Raw genomic sequence first — 12745 nt, 5'->3', positions numbered from 1 at the left:
AGGGGAACAGGGGAACAGGGGAACAGGGGAACAGGAGAACAGGGGAACAGGAGAACAGGGGAACAGGGGAACAGGAGAACAGGGGAACAGGGGAACAGGAGAACAGGGGAACAGGGGAACAGGGGAACAGGGGAACAGGAGAACAGGGGAACAGGAGAACAGGAGAACAGGAGAACAGGGGAACAGGGGAACAGGAGAACAGGAGAACAGGGGAACAGGGGAACAGGGGAACAGGAGAACAGGGGAACAGGAGAACAGGAGAACAGGGGAACAGGAGAACAGGGGAACAGAGGAACAGGGGAACAGGGGAACAGGAGAACAGGGGAACAGGGGAACAGGGGAACAGGGGAACAGGAGAACAGGGGAACAGGGGAACAGGGGAACAGGAGAACAGGGGAACAGGGGAACAGGGGAACAGGAGAACAGGGGAACAGGGGAACAGGAGAACAGGGGAACAGGGGAACAGGAGAACAGGGGAACAGGTGAACAGGAGAACAGGAGAACAGGGGAACAGGGGAACAGGGGAACAGGGGAACAGGGGAACAGGAGAACAGGGGAACAGGGGAACAGGGGAACAGGGGAACAGGGGAACAGGGGAACAGGAGAACAGGGGAACAGGGGAACAGGGGAACAGGAGAACAGGGGAACAGGAGAACAGGGGAACAGGAGAACAGGAGAACAGGGGAACAGGGGAACAGGAGAACAGGGGAACAGGAGAACAGGAGAACAGGGGAACAGGGGAACAGGAGAACAGGGGAACAGGTGAACAGGGGAAGAGGAGAAGAGGGGAACAGGGGAAGAGGAGAACAGTTGAGCAGGGGAACAGGAGAACAGGGAAGAGGAGAACAGGGGAACAGGTGAACAGGGGAAGAGGAGAACAGGTGGACAGGGGAACAGGGGAACAGGAGAACAGGGGGAGAGGAGAACAGGTGGACAGGAGAACAGGGGAAGTGGAGAACAGGTGAACGGGAACAGGAGAACAGGAACAGGAGAACAGGGGAAGAGGAGAACAGGGGAACAGGTGAACAGGGGAAGAGGAGAACAGGTGAACAGGAGAACAGGGGAAGAGGAGAACAGGTGAACAGGGGAAGAGGAGAACAGGAGAACAGGTGAACAGGGGAAGAGGAGGACAGGAGAACAGGGGAAGAGGAGAACAGGTGAACAGGGGAAGAGGAGAACAGGGGAACAGGAGAACAGGAGAACAGGAGAACAGGGGAACAGGAGAACAGGGGAACAGGGGAACAGGAGAACAGGGGAACAGGGGAACAGGGGAACAGGGGAACAGGGGAAGAGGAGAACAGGTGAACAGGAACAGGAGAACAGGGGAAGAGGAGAACAGGTGAACAGGTGAACAGGGGAAGAGGTGAACAGGGGAAGAGGAGAACAGGTGAACAGGGGAAGAGGAGAACAGGTGAACGGGAACAGGAGAACAGGGGAAGAGGAGAACAGGGGAAGAGCAGAACAGGTGAACAGGGGAACAGGAGAACAGGGAAAGAGGAGAACAGAGGAAGAGGAGAACAGGTGGAGGAGAACAGGTGAACAGGTGAACAGGGGAAGAGGAGGACAGGAGAACAGGGGAACAGGAGAACAGGTGAACAGGGGAAGAGGAGAAGAGGGGAACAGGGGAAGAGGAGAACAGGTGAGCAGGGGAACAGGAGAACAGGGGAACAGGTGAACAGGGGAACAGGTGAACAGGGGAAGAGGAGAACAGGTGGACAGGGGAACAGGGGAACAGGAGAACAGGGGGAGAGGAGAACAGGTGGACAGGAGAACAGGGGAAGTGGAGAACAGGTGAACGGGAACAGAAGAACAGGAACAGGAGAACAGGGGAAGAGGAGAACAGGGGAACAGGTGAACAGGGGAAGAGGAGAACAGGTGAACGGGAACAGGAGAAGAGGAGAACAGGTTAACAGGGGAAGAGGAGAACAGGTGAACAGGGGAAGAGGAGAACAGGAGAACAGGGGAAGAGGAGAACAGGTGAATAAGGGAACAGGAGAACAGGGGAACAGGGGAAGAGGAGAACAGGTGAACAGCGGAAGAGGAGAACAGGGGAAGAGGAGAACAGGTGAACAGGGGAACAGGAGAACAGGAGAACAGGGGAACAGGAGAACAGGTGAACCTGGGAAGAGGGGAACAGGTGAACAGGGGAAGAGGAGAACAGGTGAACCTGGGAAGAGGAGAACAGGGGAACAGGGGAAGAGGAGAACAGGTGAACAGCGGAAGAGGAGAACAGGTGAACAGGGGAAGAGGAGAACAGGAGAACAGGGGAACAGGAGAACAGGTGAACCTGGGAAGAGGGGAACAGGTGAACAGGGGAAGAGGAGAACAGGTGAACGGGAACAGGGGAACAGGAGAACAGGGGAGCAGGAGAACAGGGGAACAGGTGAACAGGAGAACAGGTGAACAGGGGAAGAGGAGAACAGGGGAACTCTGCAGGTGATCCGACCGCTGCTGTCATCGGTCGTCATCAGGACAATAACTCGGAATCACATTATAAGAGGGTAAAATATGACTTCAACATAAATAAATAAGCATGGAAATAATTAAATACTTAAATTATGATATCACATTTTAGTGTTGTGGATGTCTGAATGTGTCATCGTTACAAAGCGGCTGATTTCTGAGATTAATGAAAGACCAGAACAATTAAATCCAAAATTATATAAAAAATAAAAAAAATAAAAATTGATAGGCTCAGTTTTTATTAAAATATCAAATAAAAACTTGAATTCATTAAGTTTTATATAAATTAAAAGGAAGAACTGAGTGTGAACGTCAGACTTTCATTTCCGTACAGCTGACATTTAATCACGGCTAAAACGGTTCTGTGACCTTTGACCCCTCACCTCTGACACTGAGACGTCCATGCAGTGGTCCGTCCACGGCCAGCAGGTACACGGCGTCGATGTTGTCGTTGTCGACGACCTGCAGCTCCTCCCACGTGATTGGTCGAGACTGTCCCTCCAGCAGATCCAGACCTGAGACAGCAGAGACGCTCTGACATCATCACAGCGGAGACGCTCTGACATCATCACAGCGGAGACGCTCTGACATCCCCGAGCGGGAGACAAACGTACCCATGTTCCAGGACACTCTGGGTGCGTTCGTTTCAGACACCCTGATGGAGATGTGGACCACGATGGGCGGGCTGCTCAGGTAGGAGCTGTCAATCACATGGAACTCCACCTGCCGAGAGACATGGGGACAGAATGAAGCTCCATGATTGGCTGAAATGTGTAAATCAGGTCCAGTTAACGAGCTCTTCTGAACCAAGTCAAACCCGCTACACACCCGGAGCGTTCTGAGGGCCCGTGGGTGGGCCAACAGAACTCCTGGGTTGAAGTTTATTTTGGTTTGGTTTGGTTGTATGAACCCTTCATCTGTGAGACTTTTGTACATATTTTAATATTGTTTCACATAAATACGTTTACAGTTCTTTTGGTCTGTGGTGTTTTGCGTTAAAGGTCCTCGTCACTAATGGGTCAGCTGCAAGTGTTCCCGCCTCAGAGCTTGTAAATGAATCGTTTGGTTGAATAAAACATTCAGTGGTTCAGTAACGGCTCCATTTACCAACTGATCTCATTCAGTTAAACTTTGAACTCTGATGATGTTTATCAGGTTCATAAATCAACTGATGAGTCGAGATGGTTTCTCTGTTGGTGGTCTTTGTGTTGTCGATGTTACCTCGAGGTTCCGGCGCTGCGACTGGCTGCTGTTGGGCGGCTGGTAGGCCACCTTCATGTCGTGCAGGTCCGGCCATGTGAAGGAGCGGACGGGCTTGGTGTGGTCGTCCAGGTGGGTGATGTAACCCTCGGCGGGGGGGGCGCTCACGTTAAACACCAACCGGTCCTGCGGCGTCTCGAGGTCGCTGGCGTCCAGGGCGGCGGTGGTGAGCGGTGTCAGGACGAACTGGTCCACCTCCAGGATGAAGGAGGCCATGAAGGCGGGCCGGGGCGGCTGGTTCTGCACGGCTCCGTGGATCAGAACCGGCAACCACACGGCCTCCGACTGGGAGGAGGAACAACACTTAGCGACACGGAGCAGGTGTGAAGCAACACGCTGCGATGGCCAAGAGCAGCCAATCAGATGTGTTAGAAATGACATGTCTGACATGAAGACTGCTGTTTACGTGCTAACAAGGAGACCCCCCCCCCTCCCCACAGACCAACATGGAGGTGGGATGTCGCCTCCTGACTGCCAACTACTGACTCAACACAATCTGGAGTTTCTCAGCTCTGTTGGATCATTTCCACACGAGTGCTGTGAAATGGATAATAACCAGCGTGTCTGATCGTTATTGATCTTATTATCATTATTATGATTATCTCCTCCCATACCTCCAGCAGGGCCCGGGTGGCCTGCTCCCTCAGTTCCACCCTGATGGGGATGTAGTCGACCTGCGGTGACGGAGGGCTGAGGTGCTGGTACTTCAGTCTGGAGCTCAGGAAGTCCTGACAGCTGGTTTTCAGGAAGTGAAGCTGCTGCGTGTCGTGAAGACACGGTTTGTTTCCTGGACAGAGCGCCGCCGCCGTCCGGCCTGTTGGGGTTTTCAACAACACGTCTGCTTTATCTCTATTTATTTATTTACATATTTATTATCATGTTTTTAATGTTTACATTTGATTTGACTTTTCAATCAATGCACTTTTTAATTCTTTATTATGATCGATGCAACGCACCCCTCCTCTGCGTGGACTCCTCCTCCCTCACCAGCTGACCCACGGCTGGGACGCTGAGGTCAGAGGTCATCAGTCGGACGGTGCAGACCAGGTCGCCCGCAGTCCGGATGTTCAGCACCGAGCGGTCGATGGCGTTGGACAGACCGTAGAACCGAGGGACCACCAGCGGAGCTCCGCCCAGCTGCACCATGCCAGAGCCCGAGTCCACCACCCGCACCTTCAGGACGGCCGTCTCCACCTGCGTGTGCGAGGATGTGAACCTGCACATGGACAGAACACGGACAGAACACGGAGTCCTCGTGTAATCGACATCCTGCCGGACACGTCTGATGTTCAGAAAGTAAATAAATGAACTCACCGGTAGACTCGGAGCATCACGGCGTCCTCGTCCAGCAGCGGGCTGCCGTTGTGGATGTACTGGACCTCGTCCCGCAGGAAGCTGCAGTCGAACACCTGCAGACCAACAGAACCATGTCACCGACCCGGTGCCGAAGCCGCCGGACTGACACACCTGTCCTCACCTGTCCTCACCTGTGGCCTCAGCCTGCCAACCCTCTGAGTCAGCGGCTCATTCGTCACCACCTCCACCTTACAGTCGGCGCTCGGGTCCACGCCGATCTGCAGCTCCGCCTCTGTGACGAAGGCTGAGCGACCTCTGCTGACCTCCAGGCCCGAATTCAGTACCACCAGAGTCCGGCTGCAGGCGGCCGTCATCACCAGCAGCAGCAGCAGCGGCACCGAAGCCCCGCCGGATGCCATGCTGGACCAGGGAGGACCTCGGGTCCCCGCTCAGGTGAGACGTTCAGGTGAGTTGTTCAGGTGTTCTGAAGGCTTTGGTGGTTCCGGGTCGGTCCACTTCGTCTTCGGTCTGCAGGAGGAAAACAGTTTGGCAACAAAGTTCAGTCTGAAGGAAACAGAACCTGTGCTGAATGGTGCTCCGTATTAACTTTCCTGCAGAAACTGAAGCTGCAGTGTTTCTGTTCCAGGAGGCGTCAACAGGAAGTGTTCAGATCACAGGAAGTAGCAAATGGAGGCAGTGTGATAGAAGTGAACATCAGGAACCGAACGGTTTGTCGTTCTTTGGAATGAGTCGAAGTTTAGTCGTCATTTTGTTGGTTTCAGTTTTTCATGGAAACACGGAGGACTGAAAACGCGCCGCAAAACCAAAATGAGGAGCTAAAAGATGCCAAAACGGAGGTTGCAGTGATTATCTGAGCAAACGCAGCAGAACAAACACACCGTTGGTGAACCTGTCGTGTCCCTGAGCCACCAGAAGGTGGCAGCAGCAGTAGCTTTATTCTTGTGTTGAAGGAAAACAGGAAACTTTCTACTCTAACATCAGTTTGACTTTAAAACTTCTTCTGCTGAACCTGTTGTAACCGTTGGTTTTGTTTCTGCATCGAATAGCTGATGACCCTCGTCAACCAACCCTGCTGTAAACGCGACCTTTGACCTCTTCCAACACAGACTTCCTCCTCCGGTACTCACCAAGAGTCCTGAGCAGTGTGTCCTCAGCTCTGATTCCTCTGACTGTCCTCATCCAGCACCACAACTCCTCTAAACCCTCTACACCCTGAAAAAAAACTCCCAGCATGCAGCTGGCCGGCGCAGCTTCTTCCCCCGCTGCTCCGTACGCCCGGCCGGAAGACGCTTTCTCCCTCCATTCCACTTCAAACCCAGCCAACTGCAGGAAACTAGGGGTTAATCTGTGTGACCCTGCAGAGGTGCTGGAGGTGTCCCAGGACAGTGGAGCGGGAGCATGTGTGTGTGTGTGTGTGTGTGTGTGTGTGTGTGGGGGGGAGGATTCAAAGCGGGGGTACCAACTGGAGCCAGCGTGTCACTTCCCATCCAACAGATGAGCTGATGACACTTCACTTTAATTCATGACATCACTGCTGCCTGATGACCTTTGACCTCCACGTTAGTGTCAGGATCACAGGGTAACACAGGGTGGGGAGGGCGGGGGGAGGGAGGATGACCAGACAGACCTGCTTATGTTAGAGCTTAACTGGTTGTTTGGAGTTTAAATGGTTGTTTGGAGTTTATCTGGTTATGTTAGAGTTTAACTGGTCATGTTGGAGTTTAACTGGTTATGTTGTAGTTTATCTGGTTATGTTAGAGTTTAATTGGTTGTGTTGGAGTTTAACTGGTTATGCTGGAGTTTATCTGGTTATGTTAGAGTTTAACTGGTTATGTTGGAGTTTAATTGGTTATGTTGGAGTTTAACTGGTTATGTTGGAGTTTATGTGGTTATGTTAGAGTTTAACTGGTTATGTTGGAGTTTAATTGGTTATGTTGGCGTTTAACTGGTTATGTTGGAGTTTATGTGGTTATGTTGGAGTTTAACTGATTAGGTTGGAGTTGAACTGGTTGTTTGGAGTTTAACTGGTTATGTTGGAATTTAACTGGTTGTGTTGGAGTTGAACTGGTTGTGTTGGAGTTGAACTGGTTGTTTGGAGTTTAACTGGTTATGTTGGAGTTGAACTAGTTATGTTGGAGTTTAACTGGTTATGTTAGAGTTTAATTGGTTATGTTGGAGTTTAATTGGTTATGTTGTAGTTTATCTGGTTATGTTAGAGTTTAACTGGTTATGTTGGAGTTTAATTGGATATGTTGGAGTTTATCTGGTTGTGTTGGAGTTAAACTGGTTGTTTGGAGTTTAACTGGTTATGTTGGAATTTAACTGGTTGTGTTGGAGTTGAACTGGTTATGTTGGAGTTTAACTGGTTATGTTGGAGTTTAATTGGTTATGTTGTAGTTTATCTGGTTATGTTAGAGTTTAACTGGTTATGTTGGAGTTTAATTGGTTATGTTGGAGTTTATCTGGTTGTGTTGGAGTTAAACTGGTTGTTTGGAGTTTAACTGGTTATGTTGGAATTTAACTGGTTGTGTTGGAGTTGAACTGGTTATGTTGGAGTTTAACTGGTTAGGTTGGAATTTATGGATTGAGAGTTCATCTGTTCAAACAAAGTTTTTCTAATATTTATTTGTTTATATTTACTGTATTTGTTTATATATCCGCAATAATTGCCCATCAGTTTATATCCACCGTGAACTCAGATAAATTAAAAGTACTTCCAACGTTTGAAGATATTAGTCTTTGAATATCATTGTTGTTACTAGAGTTTCTGAGTTCTTGTGTTTGTGAGAGAGTTTTTCCATTCGTACACGACTTATTGTTCATAAAGAGAATTGTTTGTACAAATCTCTTTCAGAGGTGGTTAATTAGTCTGATGTTGCTTTCTGTTGGTACGGGAGTTTGTCTTTTAATGACTTTAACGGTTTCCACACGTGTTTGAACGTTCATACATGTGTTTAACCCTTTGTGGGTTCATCTTTGACACAGTGTTTGAGTTGTATCAGTAGGTGTTCATCAGACAGTTGATCCTCCTGTGACTCAGTCTGACTTGTCTGTACTTGAGTTTCTGTTCACACACTGAGATGTGAAGTCGTTCCACCTGAGCTGTTCTGCTCTGTGATCAGCTGATCTGTTCTCTCGATGATCTGTCCAGGATTTTAACAGCGAGTGCATGTCAGTCTGCTCCGTCTACTTGTGTACTCGTGTATTTCTGTACTTGTGTGTGTGTGTGTGTGTGTGTGTGTGTGTGTGTGTGTGTGTGTGTGTGTGTGTGTGTGTGTGTGTGTGTGTGTGTGTGTGTGTGTGTGTGTGAGAGTGTGAGAGTGTGTGAGAGTGTGTAGGATCTGCAGGATTTGAAGTCTGAAAGTTTCCAGAGTGTGAGCGTCCGTCTGAAGCTTGCCTGGCTGTGTTTCCTCTGATGTGAGGAGTGTGTCGACACCTACCTCCGGCTGCTGCAGCTCAGTCTTCGTCTCCGTCTTCTTCACCTTCTGCACGCGCTCAGAGGAAGAGGAATGCTGTCACACACACACACACACACACACACACACACACACACACACACACACACACACACACACACACACACACACACACACACACACACACACACAGTTCACACTCATTGTTTGCCGCCAACCCCCCCTCCACAGCTTGCAGTCACCAAAACACGTCTGGGTCCAACTCAGAGTGAGGCGAGGAGAGGGGGGGGTGAGAGGGGGAGGAGAGGAGGGGGATGGGGAGTGGGAGTGGGAGTGGGAGGGGAGATGGGTTGGGGGGTGAGAGAGGCTGTCCTGAAGCAGAGAGAGAGACAGGAAGTGAGGTGAAGAGTTTCCTGGACTTTTATTTTTACAGCCCGTCTCTCAGGCTTCATCTCCGTCTGCTCCAATCCTCCTCCGACCGGAACCAACCGGGGGATCCGATCACAGCTCCACAACCCGGTTCTTCATCCTGAAGGTTCAGACAACTGGAGGGAAACCGAGCAGAAGTGATTTCATTAAAGAAAAAACTTTATTTATAAACGTATTTATACAGAACCTTATAACAACATCAGAACATCACAGGTTCTATTATACTAAAGTTCTGACAACAGAACCAACAGAACATCACAGGTTCTATTATACTGAAGTTCTAACAACAGAACCAACAGAACTATCTCTGAGTTATCATGTCTGTTGTCCTCGTTAACCTTCCTCTGATGGATTCTGCAGGAAGTCTCCTTTAATGGAAGAAGCAGATCAGCCGAGTCAACACCACCAGCCTCCAACCAATCAGCAGGGAGCAGCACGCCGTCCGCTGTGTGCTGTGAACGATGCAGCGCCTCCTGCAGGAGGAGCGGAGAGCGACAGCACGTCGGTGAAACCTCTGCAGACGTTATTTCTGCTCCAGTCTCATGTCCTCCATGATGGTTAGCACTGGTGAGGAGCGTTAATGTCAATGTGACAGGTGGGCGGAGCTAGGGTGGGCTAATATTACAGGGATAATACGATTTTATTATTATTTCTGTCCAGGTGAAATTTATGGAGGAGAGGAGGAAAATCTGCTGCAGAATGAACATACAGGAAGGTAAATAAACCAAAGTAAACATGAAGGAATGAAAGAAAATTGAAGTTTGACTCTTCAAAGATTTAAAAAATAAAACGAGCTGTTACTCAGTAAAAATGTTTGTGAAAGAGTTTTAGGGATTTGAGGAGCAGACGGAGAAAGTATGATGGAGCGTCTTTGTGGAGGTAAAAATGTAACTGGTCCGGTTTCCTTCCTGTTTGTTCTCTGAGCGTTTGAACACATGGTGGAAAGCAGCTCTGAGGAGAACTCCCTCCTGGTTCCTCATCAAACACAGACTGAAACAAACCCTGAAGAAGAACCCATCAGGTCTCATCTGATTGGACGAGACCAGAGAGTGTCACTCTTCATCAGCGCTGTGTTTAACTCAAAAACACCTCCGATCATGAGGAATCGGAGACATTTCCCTTTAGGTTAGGTTTGGTTAGGTAGTTACTTTATTAATCCCCGAGGGGAAATTTTTTAAAAGAGGAGAACATGTTTTATCAGAGTGAAGGAGGAGAAGCTGCAAGAGAACTAACAAACTAACCAACTAACCAACCGACTAACCAACTAACCAATTGACTAATAAACTAACCGACCAACTAACTAACCAACCAACTAACTAACCAAAAACCTAACAAACTAACCAAACAATTAACTAACCATCTGACTAATAAACCAACCAACTAACTGACTAACTAAGTAACTAACCAACTGACTAATAAACTAACCAACCAACAAACTAACCAACTGACTAATAAACTAACCAACCAACTAACTAACTAACAAACTAACCAACTGACTAATAAACTAACTAACCAACTGACTAAAAAAAACCTAACAAACTAACCAACTGATTAACAAAGTAACCAACTAACTAACCAACTGACTAATAAACCAACCAACTAACTAAGTAACCAACCAACTGACTAATAAACTACCCAACCAAACTAACTCAAGATGGTTGGTTGGTTCTCAAGATGGCGCCGCGCTAGCGGCTGCCTGTTACAGCAGCCCTCCCCCCTCGAGTGTGTTTTATATTAAGTATTTTTTAAGCCTTTCTCCTCTTCGGATTTGTTCTTTTTTCTTTCTCACGTGTGTTAAGTTAACGGTCAGACAATGGACCGTAACTTTTCCACGTTTCTGGTTGGGGGCATTGTTATTGTTTACTCTCGTGATCAGCTGATCGCGCTGAGTAGACCTCTACTGCTGCTGCCCGGAGCGAGGCCTGAAATCCCCGTTGAACTTCGGAGAAGACGTCGAGGTTGCAGAGCTGGAGCTAAGCTGAAGGCGAAAAGGAGGAAATATAAACCAGCGGTACCGGAGATCTTAATGGGGAACGTGAGGTTGTTGGCCAACAAGACGGACGAGCTCGGTGCGCTGGTAAAGACCCAGAGAGAGTACCGGGAGTGCAGCATCATGTGTTTCACCGAGACATGGCTGCACTCACATCTCCCGGACCACAGCGCGGCCGTACCCGGCTTCAGGACTGTTCGGGCGGACGGAGACGTTGTTCGGAGCGGCAAGAAGAAAGGTGGAGGGATTGCAGTCTATGTGAACGAGAGGTGGTGCAATCCCGACCACGTGTGTGAAGGAACGTTTCTGTAGCCCGGACATTGAACTTCTAGCCGTGGGGATGCGTCCGTATTATTTACTGAGGGAGTTCACGTCCGCCATTGTTATCGCTGTGTACGTTCCTCCATCAGCTGACGTAGAGGCAGCAGTGGACACCATCCACTCCACTGTGTCCAAACTTCAGACTAAGCATCCCGGTGCATTTTTGGCAGTTACTGGAGACTTTAACCAGTCTGGATAAAGTACTGCCAACTTTGCACCAGTATGTGAACTGCCCCACACGGAACAATAAAACTCTGGACCTACTGTATGCTAATGCCATGGATGCATACAGTGCTACTGCCCTTCCCCCCCCTTTGGTAGATCAGACCACAACCTGGTCCTGCTGACTCCCAGGTATGTTCCCCTGATGCAGAGGCAGCCTGTAACCACCAGGACTGTGAGGAGGTGGACACAGGAGGCTAAAGACGCCCTGCAGGACTGCTTTGAGTCCACGGACTGGGATGTGCTGTGTGGACCACATGGGGAGGACATCAACAGCAGGACGGACTGTATCACAGAATACATCAGATTCTGTGAACACCACCGTACCGTCCCGGACTGGACACTGCTTCCCCAACAACAAGCCGTGGATCACCAGTGACCTGAAAGTTCTTCTTAATAAAAAGAAACCAGCCTTCAGGTCTGGGGACAGGGAGGAGCTCAGGAGAGTGCAGCGCCACCTGAAGGAGAAGATGAGAGAGTGCAAGGACTCCTACAGGAGGAAGCTGGAGGCCAAACTCCAACAGAACAACGTGAGGGAGGTGTGGACCGGGATGAAGGAGGTTACTGGGTTCAAGGGGAGACAGAGACAACCAGGGGGAACCTGGAGAGGAACAACCAGGGGGAACCTGGAGAGGAACAACCAGGGGGCTCCCTGTAGAGGAACAACCAGGGGGAACCTGGAGAGGAACAACCAGGGGGCTCCCTGGAGAGGTCAAATGAATGAAACTGTTTCTTCAACAGGTTTAGTTCACCACTCTCATCTGTCTCCTCCACACCTTACACCTCCCAAACACCTCTGCTGCCTCCCCCTCTCCCCCGTCTGCCCCCCCTGGTGAACTGCATAGAGCCCTCAGTCTCAAAGGGCTCTTCCTCCATCGACACCTTGACCCCCCCCCCCCCACAACCCCCCTCTCTGTGACGACTGGCCAGGTTAGGAGACAGCTGGAGAGAATCCACCAGCGCAAGGCTGCAGGACCTGACAGCATCAGCCCCGGGGTCCTGAAGACCTGCGCCGTCCAGCTGGCTGAGGTCCTACAACACCTCTTCAACCTGAGCCTGAAGCAGGAGGAGGTCCCGGTGCTGTGGAAGACGTCCTGCCTGGTTCCTGTACCGAAGAAGACGACTCCATCCGGCCTCAACGACTACCGTCCGGTTGCCCTCACATCTCATGTGATGAAGGTGCTGGAGAGGCTGGTCTTGGCCCACCTCAGGCTGCTGGTGAAATCTTCTCTGAACCCTCTGCAATTTGCGTACCAGCCTCGTGTGGGAGTGGACGACGCCATCATCTACCTGCTGCAACGAGCTCAGTCTCACCTGGATGGAACCG

At 50.0% G+C, this 12745-nt stretch overlaps 1 protein-coding gene across 2 annotated transcripts in view; it reads right to left on the bottom strand.

Moving 5' to 3' along the window:
- The window catches only part of frem1b (Fras1 related extracellular matrix 1b), a 36061-nt gene extending 27462 nt beyond the window's left edge, over positions 1-8599 (bottom strand). Inside the window, exons 1-8 of one of the 2 annotated variants that reach the window (XM_069688145.1) lie at positions 8481-8599; positions 5211-5547; positions 5038-5132; positions 4680-4939; positions 4338-4537; positions 3685-4008; positions 3078-3186; positions 2847-2978 (exon numbers count right to left, since the gene is read on the bottom strand). In XM_069688145.1, coding sequence (XP_069544246.1) covers positions 2847-2978; positions 3078-3186; positions 3685-4008; positions 4338-4537; positions 4680-4939; positions 5038-5132; positions 5211-5438 — 1348 coding nt within the window. In that variant the 5' untranslated portion in view covers positions 5439-5547; positions 8481-8599. Of the gene's footprint in view, positions 1-2846; positions 2979-3077; positions 3187-3684; positions 4009-4337; positions 4538-4679; positions 4940-5037; positions 5133-5210; positions 5548-6167; positions 6204-8480 lie in introns of those variants that run through there. The other variant, XM_069688146.1, reaches the window with a different exon arrangement.
- Positions 8600-12745: the final 4146 nt, after the last annotated feature.

The sequence above is a fragment of the Brachyistius frenatus genome, unplaced genomic scaffold (assembly GCF_029030835.1).
Source record: "Brachyistius frenatus isolate BFR_SWC_R1_liver_20210118 unplaced genomic scaffold, ASM2903083v1 Contig_533, whole genome shotgun sequence".
Lineage (NCBI taxonomy): Eukaryota > Metazoa > Chordata > Actinopteri > Embiotocidae > Brachyistius > Brachyistius frenatus.
This window is presented reverse-complemented; position numbering and strand designations above follow the sequence as displayed.